This window comes from Filicampus tigris, chromosome 17 (assembly GCF_054856515.1).
Source record: "Filicampus tigris isolate MCC_2025a chromosome 17, RoL_Ftig_1.0, whole genome shotgun sequence".
Taxonomy (NCBI): Eukaryota; Metazoa; Chordata; class Actinopteri; order Syngnathiformes; family Syngnathidae; genus Filicampus; species Filicampus tigris.
The window spans coordinates 16,097,799-16,119,461 of NC_141233.1; the positions used below are offsets into that span (position 1 = coordinate 16,097,799).

The window sequence follows — 21,663 nt, forward strand, 5'->3', positions numbered from 1 at the left end:
GTTGGTGGTACCTTGGCGGGTTTACAATGACGGTAACATTGATGCTGATTTTTATTAGCCCATCGATGGCGTGAGCATTGATTTCAACATCAAATTTGGTCAATTAAAAAAAAAATCAAAGGAGACATACAAAACAAGAAACATAAGCATGCATTTATTTTACATTCCACCATCACTAATATGAATTAGCGTTCAACCAAATCAAAATGTTTGTAATTATTAAACCGAATAATTTATACCGAATAAATTATTCCCAATACCTTGAAGTCTTCTTCATCTTTTTTTGCCGACAAAATCAGTCATCAAATAAAACAGAAGGCGGACGCTGAGCAAAATTCTTCTTCGGTCAAAATGACGATTGATGAGTTCAAAGTCTTTCCACACAGCAAGACCCAAGCCCAGATTCAAACGCGGAGCTCCGAGCTGTGAGGCAGACAAGGCTCGCCACTCATCCACTGTAACCGTACAATCTGGTTGCTAATATTTTGGAGGACAATCAGAACTTTTTGGTCCAAAGGTTACAATGACACAATTAGGTCTTTGTACCGTTGGATGACACGGGAGAGGGTACCTAATTAAGTGGCCACCAATTCGACATAATTTAAAAACAAAAACCAAAAAAAACGTGGGGGGCGATGGAGAAGAGGGCTAGAATATTAGGAAAAGCAGTCACTGCAATGGACAATAAAGGTTGTGGCAAATAAAACAAAACAAGGGTCATCATTTTAGGAACAACAGAGATGGTCGACAGTGCCTGTCACGGTATAGTGTACCTAATAAAGCGGCCACGAATAAAAGAGAGTGGTGAGGCCCACAAATATTCGGGACGGCACCATCCCAAGAAACAGAGACGGAGCAAAGCGGAGGATGAGGGGAAGAGGGGATCGAAATATTGGGAACACAACAACAAATTGACTGCATCTGCGCGGTGGGTGCAAACAATTTAATTACAACAACAACAACACAAAAAGATTCGTCACGTGTCAGGGGACGGTGCACCACGTGGCCACCGGTTCAACGGCAACAACGGAGGGAGGGGGAGAGAGAGAGAGAGAAAGAGAGTGAGAAGAGGAGGGCGGGACGAGGGAGGAGCGCGCCAAGGTGGCCGCTTGTGAGCTGAGAGCTCGCAGAAGACGAAGAGGACGCCGAGGAAGAGGAAGATGCGCGCGTGCTTCATCACCTAAAGTCCCGACTCGCGCCATCTCGTCACTTTGGCCGAGGCGGGAAGGAGAAGCAACAGCCACCTTCAAGAATGTTCACCCGCCGTGAGTCTCAGCGCATTGCTGCTGCGCGTGCGCGCGCGACACCTGAGTGCGCGATGGATGATTGAGGAGAAAGCAAAGGCTGAAAATCGGGAAGAAGCCGCGCCGCGCTGAGCAGCGTTGCCGCCGTTTCACTTGATCCCCACTGACTGTCAAAGTAACGCAGTTACTCCACTCATGACTTGATTTGAGGATTGCTTGACTGAAAGTAGTAACACGTTACATTAGTAATTATTTAAAGTGGAAGTCAGCGCAAACATTTTTCTTTTCAAGAATATGTTCTACCCAAGCCCACTAGTTGAAACGGGGCATTCTGATCAATATTGCCTTTGTGGAATAAGTGTTAATCCGGCCGTTTCGAGCCATCTCCGGGGGCGACCATTTTGTCTTATGTCCACTGAAAATGACATCACAACTGCTCACACCGACCAATCACGGCTCAGATTCAGAAAACAGGTCAGCCGTGATTGGTCGTTGTGAGCAGTTGCGATGTCATTTTAAGTCGACAGAAATGACAAAATGGCCGCCCCCAGAGATGGCTAAAAATGTGTGCATTTTGTTGCTTAACTTGAATTCCACAAACGCAAAATGAATCAGAATGCCGTATTTCAAACTAGTGGGCCTGCTGGGAACATATTCTTGAAAAAAATATGTTTGGCTTGACTTCCGCTTTACCTTAAAAAAAAGCGCGTTACTTAGCCCAGTTCATTCCTGGGACTTTGAGTTCAGTTCAGGTTAAATTGTGCATTAAGGAAACAATTTTCAACATTTAGTTCTGAGGGGATTTTTTTTTTTTCCAAGGACAAAAGAAGACTATTCTTGGAGGGCAGGTACTTTTCAGAGGTCTAGGAGCCTTTGGGTCTCTAAAAGTTCCAAAACGTCCATGTCGAAGTTGTTTTGAGATATCGGGGAACCTTTGGGATGGGGTCCATTATGTTGAACATGTTAAAAAAAAAACAAAAAAACTAAAACTGCCTGTAACTTTTAAGTACAACGAGGAACTTTTGGGAGGACCTTTGACAGCTTGGAGATATTGTTTGAATTTGGTTCTGGGGTCATTTCTCAGGGTCAAAAGAAAACCCTGCTTGTGGGGGTATAGTACTTTTTAGGTTTCGTCAGTGGTTTCTTTTACTTTTGTTTACTTTTAAACAAAAACTAAAAGTTCCAGGGACTTGAAGTAGAACCAGGAACTTTAGGAGGCCCATTATGGGGTGCTATTGTGCAAATTTGGTACCAGGGTATTTATCACGGTCAAAAAGAAAGCCCTGCGAGTAGGGGTTTAGTTTTTTTTTTTTTTTTCTAACGAGGTCTTTATCGCTGAACGAATGAGAAAGTTTCACACCAAAGTTTTTGGCGCTTCAGTTGAAAAAGCTGCAAAACGAGAGCGAAGGCGCTTTAACCCCAAAACGTGCGTGCATGTGCGTGCGTGGTATTCCATCCATAAACATGCGCGGCGCATTTGCATCAAGTCGCACACGCTTTCTGCCAAACCACCGTCGCCACGGCAACGCGCACGGAGCCTTCAAAGCCCATATTGATTTTGCCCCGCGGCTCTTAATTTGAAAGTCATGCGTTTGGTATGATTTTATTCTGAATATGCAAATGAGCTGAGTCTCCTTTTATTGAATCAACAACATGAATGCGTCACAGCATGACAGTGTGTGTGCGCGTGCGCGCGCTCGTGTGTTTGTGTTGGGTGTACCTGCTGTGGGCTGTTTACAAAGCTGCCAATCAAGCTGCTGTGAGCACAACAAGTTGACAAGTCTGAAAGGATTTCTCAAATGTTTTTTCTTTTGTTGTGTATGTGTGTGTGTTGTCAACGCGAGCTGCTTGAACCAATACTTTGCCGTGATCCGCCATTTTTTTTCCCTCCATAAAAATTGACGGAGTGTTTTTGAAGCTAGATAACACTTTGTCGACGGCACAGCGCGTGCAACAAACTTGAATATTTTTAATCTTTTGCTGATAAAAAAAAAAAAAAAAAAAAACTCCAAAAATGTTTCCAGCTTGAAAACAGGACTGGCTCTCCTTTCACAATTGCTCAGCGACTTGATTGGTTACTTGCTTTGTCTGACGGTGATTTTCTTTTTGGGGGGCTCATTGGTGTCCTGGGTAGTTTGTCGATTGGCGGTCAGTTTGTTGCACGGTTAGATGTGTTTGGTCGGTGTTGATGTATTTATTCGATTGATTTTTTTTTACTGTCATCAGTCACTGTGTGTGTGTTTATTTGGTTTGCGCGAAGGTCACACACACACACACGCGCAGAGCAGCTAAAAATAGGCGCATAGTGAGTGTGGAGTGGGCAGAAAGTGCCAGCTAAGTGTCTTTCTTCACGCGCTAATTGAAGCTGATGCTGAGGACGAAGACGAAGACGAAGACGGCGATGATGCATTTGTGAGCGCGCCGAGCCAAATCCAAAGCGAAGGCGGGTCAAAAGCCGCCGCGGACTCCGCAGGACACGTCGACGGCTTAAGAAGATTAATGTCATCCCGTTTCCAGGCCGACAGCCACGGAAGGCTACCCCGTCCCCCCCCCCCCCCCCCCCCTCCCCCGCCCACCACACCAGGGAAAGGGACCCCTCCCAATGTGCAGCCTTCCAAATAGGTTAGCTGGCTTCGTCAGCCAGCCGGCGCTTAGTCAGTCACTTCATCGGTTAGTTAGTCATTTGGTTCGCCAGATGTTTGTTTGGTTGGTCACTCGGTTACTTACTTAGCTACTTAGTTACTTGAAATCGTTGGTTCGTTGATCTCAGACAGGTGATTTTTTTGGGGGTCAGCATTTAGTTAGCGACTCGTTCGGTTACTTAATCCGTTGGTCGGCCGGTCTGTAAAAAAAACGTACTTACTCCGCTGCTCCACTCGCTTGCCGTACGATGCATTCACGAACCTGGGAAACGTCACAACTCAGCAACACACAAATCCGACCGCAACACAGATAACCCAATTCGTTACAATATGCTGTTGAACTTGAAAATTTCAATGCCTAAAAAGTGTATACAATTTCATAAAGACTTTTTAGGGTTGCTGTATTTTTTTTCAGGATAAAAAGAGTTTTAATATAGTTAGCAATGATTGTATCTGTTATTGTATGTATATATGTACTGTAATGATAACTTGTCTTTAACTTGACTACTTGTGATGTGTCATAGTTACGGCTGAGTCTTCAAACATTTCAGTGTCTTAATAATTTACAAAATTAAGAGACCTTTATTGCTGGTGTATTTTTTTATTCTGGTGTCATTTCTTAGAATATCACCCGAATGGTTCGCTTTTATTTATTCTTTTGAAAAAAAAGTACAGTTTACTTGTCATCTTTTCAAAATAAACAATGTAAAAAAAAAAAAAAAAATCCGTTTTTTTTTTTGGACAGAAAATATACCGAACCGAAGTTTCCAAAAAAACGAACCGAACCGAAACGTGATTTAGCGTATTTAGCGTACCGTTACACCGCTACAGCAAAGTACTTTATTCCTCTTGGACAAGGTTAGAAGAGAAACAAAGCTCGTCATCTCACTTCAAAATAGCAAGATGCCACAAGATGGTGCCAAAGAAATATTATCGGGTTAGGCTTAGGGTTCTCGCTTCGGCTCGTACCTCGTATGTCCCTGAACAGATTCTTTCCTAACAGGGCCGTTTAACACGGCAACAACTTTGCGGGAACTAAGAGAAAATAACCAGTACTTATCTTCATTTCAGTGCCCGCCGCCACTCCGGTTTGTCAGCTCTTCTTCCGCATACCGCCTAATTCAGAAACCGAGCGCATAGCGCCCTCGCCTGTTGAAGTCCTCCACCTGCAATCACATCCTGTTAATGTGTTCTATTGTATTGTAATTCCGGTAAGAGCTCCCCTGTCGGTAGGAGAAAAAAAAAAACAAAAAAAAAAATCCAAAGAATAGCCGCACCGGTCTCTAGGAAAAAAGTCGCGGAAAAATACGGTCCGTACAATGTGACGTAAAAAGTGAACCCTTTTGTAGATTCAGGAGTCAGCCACTCGCTCGTTCCCGACTGCCAAACGACTCGAGACTAGGGACCGCATGCGGAAGAAGTGCCCGAGTCCCACGGCGGCGAAATCCCATCAGCTGCGCAACTCACACATGTGCACGCGTCTCCAGGTTGCGGCGGTGTGGAGCTGCTGCTGGTTCTGTGCGGCCTGGACGCGTCGCTGCCGTGCCCGCGCCACTGCATCTGCTACACCTCGCCCAGCACCGTGTCGTGCCAGGCGCACAACTTCCGGGCCGTGCCCGAGGGCATCCCGCCGCACAGCCGGCGCATCTTCCTGCAGAACAACAAGATCGGCCGGCTCCTGCGCGGACACTTGCCGCCCGCCGCCGCCATGCTGTGGCTCTACTCCAACAACATCTCCTACATCCAGCCGTCCGCCTTCCACGGCGTCCGGCAGTTGGAGGAGCTGGACCTGGGCGACAACCGCCACCTGAAGGCGGTCGCCGCCGACACCTTCCGGGGCCTGGGCCGACTCCGCGCCTTGCACCTGTACCGCTGCGGTCTGCTCGGCCTGCCGTCCGGCGTCTTTGCCGAGCTGCGTGACCTCCAGTATCTCTACCTGCAGGTAAGCGGCGACTCGGGGGGAACAAAACGTTGACTTGCGTTCTCACCCGGACCGCATCGCGCGGAGCCAAAGTCCCACCGAAGTCGGCGCGACATTTCCGCAATGCCTCCTCAGTCGCCGGGAGGCGGCGAAGATATCTCAGAGATCTCTTGCGGACTTGAAAAGGTCTCTTGGGGGGGGAAACCAAAACTATTTTCTAACTGAAACGATAGAATTCACCGCGAAAACCCAGAACAGCTCCGCAAACAGCAGAAACTCAAGTTGCAATGAGGTGGCAGACCATAGTCTCCAGGCTCGTGAATGTGGCCCGTCAAGTACAAGTCGAGTCGGCCTTTTTTTTTTTTTAAACCAGCAGCCAGTCGAAAAAAAGTCGGTGACTGACCCTCGCAGCTGAACACTCTTAAAAGGGTACGGCAATCAAAAGGAATAATCCATCTGCGTCCCGGAAGAGGACGATTATGTGTAACAACACCCATGGTTAGAGTAGCATATTCTTGTGAGACTCAGTCCTCTCCCATAATTTGCGGGGGATAGGGAGCCGCTGCAATTTGATGTCAGGACGAGAAACGAGAGGACGAACGAACAACGGTCACGATGTCTCCCTAACGCCGCGCTCTCTTCCAGGACAACCAGTTGGAGTTCCTGGAGGACGACCTGTTCATAGACCTGTTGAACCTGAGCCATCTGTTCCTGCACGGCAACCACCTATGGAGCCTCCACCAGAACACCTTTCGGGGCCTGGGCGCCTTAGACCGCCTGCTCCTTCACCAGAACCGCATCCAGTGGGTGGACCGGCTGGCCTTCCACGACCTGAGGCACCTCACCACGCTCTACTTGTTCAACAACTCCCTGACGAAGGTGTCGGCGGGGAGCCTGGCTCTCCTGCCGGCCCTCGAGTACCTTCGCCTCAACGACAACCCGTGGGACTGCGACTGTGGGGCGCTGCCTCTTTGGGACTGGCTGCGGAACTTCCGGGGCTCCACTTCTTCGTTGGTGTGCGTTTCGCCTCCGGAGATGGCGGGGAAAGACCTGAAGATGCTGAGGAAAGAAGAGTTGCCGACTTGTCTGAAGGAGGAGGGCAGGGGGGTCGGTGGGGCGGGTGGCGAGTCACCCAACCACCTGAACCGTCAGCGGAGCCGCCACAACCAGCACCAACGACCTTACCTGCCCCACGGTGACCAGCACAACCTGCCGCCGCCCTCACCCTTGCCACGACCGCCCGAGGGGGGTCGCGGGAACTGCACCCGGCCAGGGCACAAAGCCAAAGGGGGGCCCAACGAGGTGCAGCTTCTTCGCGAGGGAAAAGAGAAAGACTTTGGGGGTGGACACGAAGGGTTGACCACCGCCAGGAGAAAGAAAAAGTGTGCGCCAAGAACTTGGGTAGGCCTCCCCAGTGGAGTCCAGAGAGCCACAAATGGGGCGGTGACACGATTTGCAGGGGCTTTTTTCTCTGTTGCGCTGCTAGCGTCACTGCTAACGCTGCACTGACCCAGGACACGGTCACTTTGGACTGCTCTGTTTGGATCTTTCAAAGGGGGACTCACAAGTCAAGCGTCAAGAGTACAAAGGCACAAGAAACTTTGAGGGGACAGGACCACCTACCGCGTACATTCCAGAATTTGTGCGATATTGAAGTTGATCATTTTCATAACGTCTCAATCGGGGAAAATGCGCTACAACTTGGAGGTCTGAGTAGACACTCCATCATCCGGGACATCTGCAAAGGTGGATGGAGGCAACTGGTCACTTTCTAATTGGGGAAGCTTGTTCCACCTATAATCCAAAAGTTTTCATCGGCTGGGCGTGGTCATTTGCATTTGAAAACTAAGGGACGTTTATTTACGGACACCAGTGTCCAGATTCTGCGCAGGGAGGACTAGTGGTTTGAAAGAGGCGCGTGAGAAGCCACTATGCAGAAAAGCCGACTCCAAACACGGGAGGAGGTTTACGCCATCGCTTTCTGTGCGCTTACGCCAACGTCCAGACGTCTTTCCCCCAAAGACAGTCTGATTCCACGGGAATAGTGGCTACTAATGAAGTGTTAACAACCGCCTCAGGAGTTCGAGCATCCAGAAACAGAAATAGGAAGACTCCACAAAAAGGAGAATGCAGTTGCCTCCATTTGACCGTTGCCGAATACTATTTGAGATTTGAGAGACGCCCACAAGGGAGGGAACACACCACAACGAACACCCCCTAAAGCCACGTGACCAGAAAGGTGCTAACGCAGCGATCGTGCCTAACTTAGACCTCTCGGTTCTCCAGCTTGGAGACGTAGTCAAGATTCCGAAGGTTTTGCTAAATGCTACAAGAACAACAACAGGCCGCTTAGCCCCCGGGCATGGTCTCGGGGCCATGGTGCACGGTCCAGGTCATTGTCTTGGCCATAGGTGATGGGTATGGTCTTGGTCACGGTCCTTGGTCTTACGATGTCGGATCTCAGACCTCGTCTTTGGTCTTGGACTCCCAAGATCTCAATCTGGCAAAGGCAGGCACAAAGAGGTGTGGGCGATGGTTGCGCGACGACGTCGCCGTGGAAGCATGCGATGATGTCCCTTTTTTTTTTTTTTTGTCGGTCCGGCCAGATCGCAAAGCATACCGACCATGTTGACTTCTTCACCTCCCGCAACCTCAGCCCTTCTTCCTGCTCCCCTCTTTTTGGTTTTCACTTCACTCCTCCTCCGCATCCGAGCCCCTCTTGCCTCTTCTTTCCACCTGCACTTCTCATCGCGTCCCCGTTGACCTCCTTGCCGCCTTCACTTCTTCACTCATCACCTGCGTCCTCAGCTCTTTGTTGACCTCCTCGCTTCTCCACCCTAACCTACCCCTCTGTCCTCCAGCCTTCCGGTCTTGTCCATTTTCACCTCGTCCACCTGCCGCCGTCGCCTCCTCCCCCACCTTTCACCTTTCGCCGCGTCCTCCGTCGTCCCATCCCAGCTCCTCGTCTTTCCCCTCCTCCAATCTCCCCGTCATTCGCCTCCTCCTCTGCCCCCCACACATTTGTTTCTAAATAAAAATAAACCGAAGGTGTCCTCAAACGACTTGTGTCCTGCTGTTGGCGTGCGTGCGTGTGTTTGTGTGTAACAGACTTGCTCACAAATGAGACCCGAGGCACGTTGATGATAAGCCAGCAAGAGGAAATGATAAATCGGCAAACAAGGTGACAAAGAGAAGCAAGTATTTGGGCCTGTTTGCTGTCCTACTTTCACTGTCCTATCAAATATGCAGCACACAGTTGTTGTCAGGGTGTGTTAGCGGTGAGGGCGCATCAGGTCAGAGAGAGTCCTAGCGTTAGCAATGTTAGCACGCACGCCGCAGTCATTTTCTTGGCGGAGGCTGACGAGGCTTGGCGGTGCAGCGGGAGGAGGAGATGAAGACAAGGCGGGGGAGTACGAGGGGCGGGCATCGCAATCAGGCTTTTTGTCACTCGGCTAAAACCAAAACATTCCCCGACCAGATGAACACTTTCACAACAACTACTGCGGGCGTGGGAGATGTCGAAACTGCAGCGGTTCTCGCGAGGAGGCGGCGGCGTTCTCGTTACGGTTTTCAATTAAAGCCTGCCCAGTTCCCACCCGTCCATCAAAGCGAGACGGACGCGCAGGCGGGGAAGGCCGGCGGCAGGAGCAAAAGTCGTTGGGACACTCAAGCTCAACGGATCCTTCGTGTGGCTGATGCAGGACAACTGGGAAAGTGTTTCGGGCAATCTGATGACGTGCTCGTTTTCAGCCGTATGCCCATGTCGGACGTTGGACAATGAACCACCCAAAGGTGACCAAAAGCAAAAGCAACCAGCGTTTTCCAAGTCAAATTAAGTGGATAGTTATACAAGTCAAGAAGGGGAAAAAATTAAATAAAAAAAATTAAAAAAATGAAACGACAATATCTTGAGATTTTACAGGGGAAAGAAAGGTTTAATTTCAGTGGGTAACTTTCTTTTTAAATGAAAAACTATTTGTAATTTGACACTTTCAACAATATTACACCCCAATTTGTCAAAAAAAATAGTCATTTTCATGTTTGTAATTTTACAAGGAAAAAGTGATTGATTTTGGAATAATTTGTCACTTTCATACATTTAAACATTTTTTTTTAAAAATGTTAAACTGCCTCATTTTTACAAGGTGAAATTTGTCCATAATTCCGGCATTTTTCACCTGATTTGAACCTTGTTGGTTTCATTGCACATTTATCGCCGAGAGAGACGAGAAGAGGCCAATTGTGTCCGTGTGCCGACATTTATGGGCCAGAGTGCATGTGATGGCTTTCAACTTAGCGGCCTTTAACTCCTCCCATCCACAACTCCTCCACCTTCGCTCCATCTTTGGAAGTCTCGACTGCCGTCACCGTGGCAACCGCCTCCTCCTCCCACGTTCGTCACTTTCCCGTTCCGAGTGTTCACGCCTCCTCCCCGACACCTTCATCCCGCCTGCCAATCAAACCGCCACACTTTGACAGAGTCAATCGCATTTCGCGGGAATGAATGTCCAACAAAAAAAAAAAAAAAAAAAATTGGAATAAGGTCCACTACTTCTGACTGTGGACTCCTTTAAAAAAAAAGCGCTCAGCTGCTCTTCCATTGTCGTCCAAAGCAAACACAGGCGTCGCACGCTGGTGTTATGCAACGCTGCCGCACCAAATAGAGAAAAATGAAGTAACTCTTGGCTTCGACGATGTGCTTTTGAAAACGAAACCGGAAAGGAAGGAATCCATTCCCGTTCCCAAACTTCTTGAGCAAAACGACACAGGTTCAGCCAAGCGCCCGTTTCCCCAAAAATTCATTTCTGGCCTACGATTGCATCAAAGTGCATTTCAAAGTGCAAACTCAAACAAAGTGAAAATGATCCCAGCTCCCGCTGGGAAAACTGCATTTGGGAAACGTTTCCAAATTTCAACTCGACTACATTTCGGGTTAGGCATTTCGAAAACTCAAATCAGCAAATTTCCACTTTACAACGAGGAAAAGTGCATCCAGGGAACACAAGGAGGTCATTTCCAGTATTTCCACATTTCGACTCGGGGAAGAAAAGTATGTTCCAGGAAACTGGACATTTGGGACCGCCAACAACATTTCCAAACGGCGACGCATCAAACTGCATTTCAAGTAGCTGGGAAAATTGGCAAAATGCATTCCAGAAAACGCGGGAACTTCAAAGTAGCTTAAAATGCATTGGGGACATTTAAATTGTCGACAAGGAAAAGTGCCTCAATTCTCCAGTTATCAAATGCCAACGACTCAAACTTCAATTCCAGGTAAAAAAAAATAAAATAAAGTCAAATTGTAGTCAACCTACAAGTAGGAAAAGTGCATTCAGGAAACTGGAGAAAGCACATTTCCCAACTCGGGTGCATTCCAGGTGGCGGAAATTTCCAAGCGCCAACAACTGGCAAGTTGGGTTATGTCGCAACTTGCAAAGTGGACATTTTCAAGCTGCAACTAGGAAAATACGTTGCCGCAAAATTGGGACTTTCCGGCCGCCATTGCACATCCGGATACATTCGTAGCGCGTCGTCGGATACAAAACCAGCAAACGTTGTGAGGACGACAAACTCGTTTTAGTGACTTTTTTTGTTCTCTTTCTCTCTCTCTCTCTCTCGGTCTCTGGTTGGTCTTAACAAAGGCGTCCTTTTCTGCGAGGAAAACGTGCCAAGCAGCCCACGCGCACACAACAAACACACGCTATGAGTCACGCGCGCACAAAGAGCGTCTGCATCAGCACCTTACCAAACAAAGTCCACATGCCACCAAAGTGACAATCAGATTAAGAAAAATCAAGTCCAAAAATGAGATTGGAAGGGGGTGGGGGGTGGGGGGGGGGGGGTCGGCGCGGCTTGCGGTCAATAATGCGGCGCGCCGAGGCTGGGGCGCGCGTTGCCGCAGGCCAGCGTGCGGATGCTGTCCAGCAGCCTCCTGCTGTGCTGTCGCTGGTCCACGGGGAGGACCTCCAACACCGTCACCTTCACGCGACACTCGTCCTGAACAACAACGACGACGACAACAACAACAACCACTCAAGCAACCGCCGGCGTTTAGAAAGACGTGCTTTGGTCTGCTTTTCTTTTTTTTGGTATGATGTGTTTTTTTTTTTTTTTAAGTCACCAAATTTGACAATAACTGATGTGTGATTTTACAACATTTTAGGATGCTTTTTTTTTGTTTTTTTAAGCCGATATTTAAATAATTTATGAGTGTGTGTGTGCGCGCGCTCACGTTGTAGGTCTCCAGCTTGACTCTGTTCCTGAAGACGTGCGTGCTGAAGTGGATTTTTTGGAAAACTTTGTTGAACGCGTCCTCGTCCTGGCGCAAAAATAATCAGAGTTTGCAAAGCGAGTGGCTGCAACATGCTAACATTGCTAACGCTAACACAGCTGCAACCACCGAAATGTGACAAAAGTCGGGTTCAATTCGATTCAGCACATCATTGACTTTTTTTTTTGTTTTTTTTTTCCCAGCGCAGTCCAGGATTAGTGGTGCCATGTGCCGGTTTCAAGTCGACTTGTTGGTGTCTTTATCTTTTCTTTTGATTGAAGATAATTCTATGTTTTGCTTTGAATGTTTTAAAGCACTTTGAGTTGCATTTTTATGTATGAAAAGTGCTATATAAATAAAATGTGATTGATTGATTGATTGATTGAGTGTGTGTGCGCGTGTGCTTTACCGTGTCCTTTAGATGTCCCAATTGGTCAGCACTGATCCCCAGCAAGGTCTCGGCCGTCTCCTGGAAGCACGTGGCCCACATGTTGTCCCCAAAGTCGGCCAAGTTCACCTGATCGCAAGATGACGATGTTTTCACAAAAATTCTTTTTTTTTTTTTTCTCCCACATTAGATGGCAGCATGAGAGAAAATCCCACAGGAGGAGGGAGGGGAAAAAAAAGGGCCAACCTTGTTAAAAAATAACTTAATTTTGCTTTTTCTTTCTATGTTAAATCAAGATTTGGGCGGAGATAAAGAAAAAAAAAAAAAAAAAAACTTGCAGAGTTCATTTGAAGGCAAAATGGGAAGAGAAAACGTTTGAGGCGAACGTGTGCTCACAGAGAGCGTGAACCTGTACTTGAAGTTGAGGAAGTCCCTGCCACATTTGTCACAGTGATAGCGTCCGTCGTCCTGCTGGTGAACTTTCTTGTAGCAGGACTCGCCGGGGCAGGCCCGGTACAGGCAGTTCTCCTTGCGGCCGAACACCACCGTCGCCACGCAGCTGAAGTAATCCGCCTGTACGCACGTACACACAAACACATGAAATACGCCGCCAACCATAACGAGAAAAAAAATCGCAAACCATAACCTTAACCGTTTGAAATGTTAGCGCCATTAATACCAAGGACACACTTGCAAAAAAAAAAATAAAAAAATACTTCCAAGCCGAGCGTTTGAAATGCCTTCACGCTTGAACTACAGTCGTGGTCATCATTCTTCATTTCCAACATTTGAAATTTCGCACGGGTTAACAAATGATGACGATTCCAATTTGAAACGCTAATACATGCGCGCAATTTTTTTTTAAGTAGCTACCAACCAAGTCAACAAATGCTAATCGGGCAATGGGACGCCGGTTGCCTTTTCCGGCTTCAAGCAACCACCAGGAATATGCAAGGAGTCATTTTAACATGACTTGAAATCTGGGATGGGTGAAGATTCAGAGCCGCTTTCAAGCTATTGCCCAAAAAACAGTCGTGGAAACAAACCTCGTAAGTGACGCGCACAAAAGCGCCTGGTACCAAATCCAAGCAACGCATCTTGCGAAGAAACGGCGAGCGGCGAATCTCTGCTTTTATGGCCTTGCTCGTTTCCTTTTCCAAACTCTGGGCTCCCGTGTCCGCAAGTTGAAGGCTCTTGCTTGCCGTTCAACCCCAGAAGTGCACTCCGCGGTTGTCATGGCGACAAAAATCCCGCAGACACAATCGGCCCCGCAAAATATTGCCTCCGTTCTCAGCGGCAGGCAAAACGTGTTTGCGTGGGACGGCGCGGAGACGCACATGCAGCACATGTAATACACGTGCGCGTCGCTTCAAAAAGTGATTCGCTAGATTCACTTTCCCCGCCTTTACCGGGGCGCTCGTGCGTGTGACGCTGGTTGCTGGCGGCAGGGTGGACAGGCACCCCAAAATCAATCAATCAATCAAGTGTGTCAGCAGACTTGAAACACGAAGCGGCTCCGCGAGCTCGCGCCACCGCAATGGCCAATATTTTGAAGACTGCGTGGAAAAGAAGAAATTTAAAAAAAAAAAAAAAAAAAAGTGAAGATTACCAGATTAAAGATTACTAAGTAATCTTCAGAATAATTTCTACCTCTTACCAAAATAAATAAATGTACTCCTGATTGTGCACATTAAATTTAAAAAAATTGGAATTTTGGACATTTTTTCGCAGAGGCAAACTTGCCTACCATGAAAAAGAAAATGTGAGATTTGCTCATTCAAAACGCAATTTTTGACTTTATCCATGGAAGAATGGCAACCTTTCGATCAGAACAAATGAAGCAAATAGTCAAGTTGGTGACATTTTCATTGGAAAAAATGAACACGCCGAGTTTGACCGTGACTAAATATTCAACTTGTGAACATTCACCTTTTCGCCGTGCCCCAACTGTTCCGTCTTGACGTCGCTCAGCGTCTTCCAGTTGGTCCTGAATTCGCCGCTCGCGGAGCGGACTTTCGTCAAGGACTGACTGCCCTGGGCGTGGCCAACCTGGTTATACCTGCGCAACGCATGCGCAACGTGAAAACTGGATGAAACGCGTACGGACAAGCTATTAAAGATGACTCAAGGGGCACCTCAAGGGTCTGTAGTATGCCCCTAAATGATTCATATTGTATATTAATGCTAGAAGCGCCGTTTCAAGAATACTCAAATATGTTTTATGTGCGGACCAAAGGGCTCTCTGCTGTGCTGGCAAAAACACATGAAACAGCTTCTGAATACTGTTGAAAGTGAACTGAGTACACTGAAAAAAGCTAGAAGAGTAATTGATCGAGCTAAATATATCGACTCAACAAACCCGTGATTGACTTGTATAAATACTTTGAAATGTTATGACCGTCGAATTCCATACTGCGCAAATAACGCACAAAGTAGATAATATCATTACCGTATCAAAGAGCATCCAGAAGCTGTTTGAAAACGAAGACACTTTTTAAGTCACGATTTGAGGGCAACCGGTGTCCTCAAAAAGCACGACGAGGACCAAGCGTGTCCCTCATCAAGATGTCAATTTGGAGTGCAAATATTGCTTCTCAAAGAATGTTTCAACTCAAAGTACTGACTAAATATAAGAACCAAGCGTAAAAGACAATGTTTTGTTTTTGAAAACATTTTGGGGTTTCTCTATGAGTTAATTCTGCAGCGTGAGATGATGAACTTTGTGTTGGCGCGTTGTGGTCATCGAGTTTCTTTGCTGAAATCGCTTTTGTTATGTAAAAAAAGTGGGCGTAGGCTCAAGAAGCTGCAGCTTCACCCTACGCCTTTTCCACTGGCTCGTTGCTCTGAAAAAACTTCTTTTTTTTTTTTTTTGTTAGGGAGAGGAGACTGAATTTGATCGCCCAAATTGACCAATCAACTCAAGCTGGTCGACGTTGAGCAGGCCACACCAATGTCTTTTTACTTTCACACGGTGCCGACAACGCGATTATGCTGTGGAAAATTTTAAAAATATAGATTTCTTTTTAAAACAAAACACATCAGACGCTGGCTGTGAGCGGCGAACTCACTTGTGTCAAACGAGTAATTCGCTGACGAAATGCTGCAGTGAGAACGCAATTCAACGCAACCGAAACGGTTTCATTCTCTCGGGCCTTTGCTTGTTTGCCCACTGGTTGCCATGGTAACAAAAGCCTGGCTTGTTTGCCATTTGCCCAGCAGTATGTGGGCCAATTGTCGATCCTTGGGTTATTTCCCCGTAAAACATACGCCGGACATTTTAAAACACTTGGGAAGTCTTCAAAATGGTGGGGGATAACAAAAAACAAACAAACAAAAAAAACGCTAAACAGGCCATGTTTACGTAAGTACAATCTCTGGCGAGCTGCTAAGCTACGCTAGCACGTCCAAGCAGCACATTGCGAGCGCGCAAAACGGCGAGCGCGCCAAAGTAGCACAGACTAAAGAATTCCTATTCCCTGGCATGCAGCCTTGAAGACGAGATGAGTCACCATTCCACATCCTCGCACCACACGCCGACGAATAAGCTCGGCGTTGGAGCTTCCCATCTGCTCTCACAAACGCGCGCGAGCGAGCTAGCAAATACAGCCGCTCTCCGGCCTGCTGGGGACACTCGAATAACGTTTGGAGGGAGCAGGAACGGATCGGGGGCTTTGGTGTGTTGCGGGTGTAGCATGCTAGGCTAGTAGTTAGCACGGCCGCCACGCAGTTGCCATTAATATTAGGGTCATTTAAAAGTCTGAATTCTCTAGAGGTGTGAACGCAAGTCGGATTCCTGATTGCCAAAATGCGCCCCGGCTGGCTGGCGACCAGTCCTCTCTTTGGATGTGCGGTGTTGGACCTGCGACCAGTCCAGGGTGAAGTCTGCGCAATAAGATTTCTAAAAAGAGTTGTATATTTTCGAGGGGAAAAAAAAGAAGTCATAAATTAGAGGAAACAATTAGAAAAAAAGTTGTCTATTTTAGACCAAAAAAAAAAATGCACTTAAGAAAATCCTATTTTGGAGGAAAAAAAAAATCTGGGAAAAATTCATGATAAAAAAATTGGTATATTTCTAGGGGAAAAAAAATGACAAAAAAGCTAGATGACGAAAAAATATTTTCCAGGAAAAAAAAAAATTCAGAAAAAAAAAAAGTTTTTGTGTAAAGAAAAAAGTCATGACTGAAAAAGTGGGATTTTTTTGGACACTGTAGAAAATAATAATTTGTAAACCAACCCCCTCCCCCAAAAATGCCGTACGATTCCAAAAAAAGGTTGTATATTTCCGAAAAACAAATTTGTAAATTTCCAGGGAAAAAAAAAAAAAAGATGTTTGAGAACAAAAACAAGGGGCTTTTCTTGGAAATTGGGGAGAAGGGACCTCACTCACCAGGCTCTCAATGCGAAGGCCTCGGGGATGTCGGGGTTGACCATCAGCGTGGAGCTGAAGAGCGCCGACAGCGAGCGGCCGCCGAAGGCCGACACGCGTGCCCCTTTGATGGCCACCACCGGGTGACAGGAAGCGTTGAACTTCTGCGCCTGGAGACGCAACGACACGCCATTTTAGTTCCACAGCGGCCACGTTAGGGCGAAGAACCAAGACGGCAGCAAACAACAACTTGAGCAAATGTCGGGAAAATTCGGGTCCTGATGCCAAATTCATAGCGCAACATAACATTTGGTTGGCATGTCCAACAAGAGTAGACCCACAAAATAAAAGTCTCAGAAAGATGGTAAAACGTCCACAAGCGGGCTGTCGCGAGTACCGATACCTTGAAAGAAGGCTGCTATCAGCACCGATACTGTTAGCTGGTATCGGTGCAATTCGGCCCCTGCAGCCAGTTTGGCCAAGTGACGTGAAATTTGCCAAGGCCTGTCTTATCACGAGTAGACCCATCCCCCAAAAAATCTTGAGGTGCCATGTACGAAAAGCCCGAGATGGTCATCCGTTTGGAGTTCGGGTTTGGAGCGGCCATTTTGGAGTCCTTTCGTTCTCAGGGGTGATTCGCGGCGCTGACGTTTGCCGATCATTACCTGCTCCCCCCACAGCGTGAGCGTCACCATCTTGCCGCTGGAGTCGGTCAACGCCAGCGCCCTCTTGGTGAGCTGCTTGCCGGCCTTGGTGGTGACCAGGGCCACGTCCTCGGCCTCCTCGCACACACCGATCACGTCTGCCGAGTCCAAAGAGGAAAAAAAAAAATTAACAAGTTGCAAGGGGCAACATAATTGTCTTTGCAGGCTTTTAAACATTTTTTTTTTTTTTAAATCAACCTCACCAATGATGGCGTCGGGATCTTTGGCCTCCAACTGCGAGATGGGCACAAAGTGGCAGTGCACGTTGGGCACGCCCCGGCCGTCGTCGCAGGGCACGATGCGCGAGCTGGCGCTCAGCGTCATCTCGTAGTCGTTCTTCAGCGACGTGAACTGCTTGTTGGCCAACTTTAGCGAGCCTTTGGAGATCAGGTAGACCTGCCACATGGAGACATTCTCAATGACCGCCTTTGCTTCGCCTTTTACTTTGGCTTCATTTGCCACGCTCGCTCCAAAAGGAGGAGTGGCATCACCAATGCAGTGTTGGAAGATGAAAATTCACCGTTAAGCTTTTGAACATAGATAGGGCTGCCTTGAGACACGAGTGACACGGTTTACGAGCCGAACGACAGGCCATGTATTCTTTATCCTCCACACAGAACAATACAATACCATTTTATTGATATAGCCAGTCCATAGTTGTCCATACAAACAAAGCAAGAGATAATAGAAATAGATCGGGTTGATCTCGCCAAAGAATATGACCGTAATGTATCGACAGTCGCCACGTTATTAAATCGGTTCTTTACGAAGCGCCGGGCAAAAACCACAATTCAAAAGGTAAACGACCATCATTTTTATTCTTTACTCTATTCTTTGTTTTTTTTTTTTCATTCTGCACAACTCATTTATTGTGCAATAATCTAATTGTAACATGTATTGATGCATTTTTATTCTTTATAAGACATTTATGTCTGAATTTAGGGGGGCTTGGAACGGATTAGGGCATTTACATGGAAAACGCGTCCCTACTCACATTTACTTAAATTTCCTCCAGAACCAATTCATTTCCTAAGTAGAGGTAGCACTGTACTAAAGCCAAGGCATCACGCAGCCCCATCTGCACTGATGCTTGAGAAAGGTCAAAAGAAAAACGCCCTCACCTTGTTTTGCTCCACCAGGGGGAAAAACTTGTCCACTTCGTCGTTGAAGGCCGTGATCCTGATTTCCCCCTGCGCATAGTGAACGCCGCGCCGCGCCACGCCACTTTGAAGCAAAGGCGCGACATGTGCCGCGCGCATGTTTTCACATCGATACTCACACTCTCGTCCACAATCTCAAAGTTGAAGACCTTCCCTTCCCCTCTGGAGTTGCTCCAGTTTCGGATGTCCGACTTGTTGGTCACTCGGGCTCTGACGGTCCAACTGGAAGGCAAACGAAGGCACGTGTTCAAAAGCGTGACGGCGCATGAAGGTTTTGCAACGTGCGTGAGGAAATGGATGCAAACGATCCAGGCGACATGCAACGCATTCACATCCGTTTCCATTGGCGCGATGGGGACACGTGGGTCCATATGGTGTCTCCATCTGCTTCTGTGGGGTTACGGCATTCATGTGTCGTATCAACAAAACATGGCGACTTCTTCTTCATCATCATCATCATCATCATTCAAGCTGACCCGCACGAGGCCCTTGAAGGACTGCTGAACATGACTGAAATGGCCGACGTCCTATCTCATTTTTGGCAGAGTAGACAAAAATTGTACTCAAGTAAAATTACTGTTACATTAGAATAATACAAATAATTGCTTGAGTAAAAGTAAAAAAAAAAGTACTTGGTGAAAAAACGACTCAAGTACTGAGTAACTGTAGCAACTTCTCTATTTATTCATTTATTTTTTTAAAACAACCCTTCAATCACACGAAAATAGAAAATAATCATCTTCAGGTAAATTAAAATCCATCCAATCAATACAATGAATTACATTTAATTCAAGAATATCTTAAAATAATCTTAAGGTAAATTCAAGTACTTGGATAAACAATTTTACTATAAATAAAAGAAATAAATTACGCACAAGCAGCACAAAATGTCAGTCCCTGTACTTTTTTTTTTTTTTTTTTTTTAAACAGGCCCCGCAGGCAGAACGACAAGGTAGCCCATGAACTCGTATAAACCGCGTGCATCCGAGAACAACGCTTGGCTCCGCCCCTGAAAGGAGTCTAATGGAAGCCTGAAGGACGAAAAGGATTCACAGAAGGCTTCAGATGGGAATTGAAGGCATCAAATGGACACCTGGGAGCAAAACGGATGCATGTGGGAGGGAGAGGAATCGAGGAAGCATTCAAATGCGGCATGTTTGATACCACTCCAAGTCGAGTGGTCACTCTTGCCAAGTACCCGATACCAAGTATTGATACCTCAAGTACTTTTGATACCATTGCAATTAGCAAAATAAAAGCAAATTGTACACAAAAGACCTGTCTTTTTGATGCAAATGATTCGCTGAACCGCTTGCAGCGTAATGCCAACGACTGGCAGATTCTTTCACTTTTAAGTATCAGTGGCTGCCATTGGCAGCCTTCGCGGGGATCCGATACCTTGAAAGAAGGCTGGTATTGGCCCCGTCCGATACACTTTTGGCACAAAGATGCCATCTGATGGCATAAAAACATCCAACAGGTGAAAAAAAAAAACATTTCTGAAGAGGTCAATTTGTGAATTAATGAGGATTCAGTGAAAAGGAATTGAGAATGCAGGCCTGGAGGAAGTAAAGAAAGCAGTCAAATGAAGGCACCAACTCACTTGCTCAGATACGGGTTGAGTTGGTAGATTGGGGTCAGTTTGGTTGGACTCATGGAGGGACTGAAAGAGGGGGACGCCGTCGCAGACCCCTTCATAGGCGATAACTTCATGGGGGGCGACGGCTTCATGGGGGACACTGTCGCAGACCTCTTCATAGACGACGCCTTCATGGGGGGCGACGGCTTCATGGGCGATGCCGTCGCAGACCCTTTCATAGGTGACTGCTTCATGGGCGGGGCCTGCATGGGGGACGCCATCCCAGGAGCCTTCGTGGGGGAGCTCTGCATCGGAAAGTTTCCACAACCTTGGCAAAAATAAAAATAAAAATAAATAAATAAAAAAAGAAAAAATGGGAAAAGCAATGCATTCATTCACTCATTTAACTCATCCTTATCAGATTCAGAAAACGGGTCCACCGTGATTGGTCGTCGTGAGCAGTTGTGATGTCGTTTTCAGTCGACGGAAGACAAAATGGCCGCCCCCACAGATGGCTAAAAACGAGTGCATTTTGCTGCTTAACTTCTATTCCACAAACGCAAAAGGATTCAGAATGCCCCGTTTCAACTCGCGGGCCTGCTGCGAACATATTCTTGAGAAAAAAAAATACGTTTGGGGTGACTTCCGTTTTAAGAGCCCCCCTCCGGCCTGTTTTCCACCTCTCACCTGCCTGCAACACACCTGATTCAAATGATCCGCTCATCAGCGAGCTTCGCACGAGCCCGATAACGATTGCGATCGTTTGTATCAAGTGTGTTCACTGTTCAGGTAGGGCGAGATGGAAAGCAGGCTGGATCGGGGGCACGTGAGCACCCTTGGTCCACGCGATCTTCAAATAGCAAATTGTGGCGGGTTTTGGCAGCAGGGCTCGCTCCCTTCTCCCGCTGTGAACCACTTTTAGTTTGGCGTCCGCTCGAGAAAAGTTTTCCTTCTCATCTCTTGGCAGGACGTCCATGATGTCATCGCCACAATGGCCACGCACACACACACACAAAAAAAAAAAAGTTTTTGTTTTGCCGCCCACTGTGAGCTCAACCCCCCCGCCCCCTCCTCGCTCAGCGGGGGAGGGGGCAACAACCTCAAGGCTTGCCGCCGGCCAGTGGCCAATTTGAGCCGTCGGCCACCCAAGGACATCCGCGGCCTTGAGTTGCGCAACGACCTGCGGGGATCACGTGGCCGTTTTGACATGTGCGCGTGCAGCTCCCAAAAAAAAGCAAGATGGTGGGAAAACGGAATTTACGTGGGGTGAAACTCACATATTTTGATTCAACTACACACAGAGTGGTATGATTTATCCTTGGTAATTTTTTTTTGTGTGTTTTTTTATGATTGCAGCCTAGCCCATCGCTCATGGAATATTTCTTGGT

The 21,663-nt window shown here is 47.1% G+C and overlaps 2 protein-coding genes across 6 annotated transcripts in view; one reads left to right on the forward strand and one right to left on the reverse strand.

Annotated features, from left to right (window-relative positions):
- Window positions 1-1,090: 1,090 nt before the first annotated feature.
- On the forward strand, window positions 1,091-7,460 carry rtn4rl1a (reticulon 4 receptor-like 1a). The gene is made up of 3 exons (XM_086013324.1): window positions 1,091-1,265; window positions 5,374-5,828; window positions 6,453-7,460. Exons 1-3 carry the CDS (start codon window positions 1,253-1,255, stop codon window positions 7,314-7,316), a joined length of 1,332 nt encoding a protein of 443 aa, XP_085869450.1. The 5' UTR covers window positions 1,091-1,252; the 3' UTR covers window positions 7,317-7,460.
- A 2,255-nt stretch (window positions 7,461-9,715) lies between these two features.
- LOC147133716 (replication protein A 70 kDa DNA-binding subunit-like) overlaps window positions 9,716-21,663 on the reverse strand; it is a 34,826-nt gene continuing 22,878 nt past the window's right edge. For 4 of the 5 annotated variants that reach the window (XM_086013321.1, XM_086013322.1, XM_086013323.1 and 1 more), the window contains 11 exons: window positions 20,300-20,603; window positions 18,816-18,918; window positions 18,658-18,726; window positions 17,740-17,932; window positions 17,498-17,634; window positions 16,854-17,002; window positions 14,396-14,525; window positions 12,863-13,039; window positions 12,488-12,595; window positions 12,040-12,126; window positions 9,716-11,804 (listed from right to left, as the gene is read on the reverse strand). In XM_086013321.1, the coding sequence (XP_085869447.1) occupies window positions 11,667-11,804; window positions 12,040-12,126; window positions 12,488-12,595; window positions 12,863-13,039; window positions 14,396-14,525; window positions 16,854-17,002; window positions 17,498-17,634; window positions 17,740-17,932; window positions 18,658-18,726; window positions 18,816-18,918; window positions 20,300-20,603 (1,595 nt within the window). In that variant the 3' untranslated portion in view covers window positions 9,716-11,666. Of the gene's footprint in view, window positions 11,805-12,039; window positions 12,127-12,487; window positions 12,596-12,862; window positions 13,040-14,395; window positions 14,526-16,853; window positions 17,003-17,497; window positions 17,635-17,739; window positions 17,933-18,657; window positions 18,727-18,815; window positions 18,919-20,299; window positions 20,604-21,663 lie in introns of those variants that run through there. The other variant, XR_015081926.1, reaches the window with a different exon arrangement.

What these genes read in the sequence shown, in the direction of transcription:
- rtn4rl1a (XM_086013324.1), top strand. An exon ending in TCCAGTATCTCTACCTGCAG is followed by an intron (nt 5,829 to 6,452) that starts GTAAGCGGCGAC and finishes GCTCTCTTCCAG; the next exon opens with GACAACCAGTTGGAGTTCCT.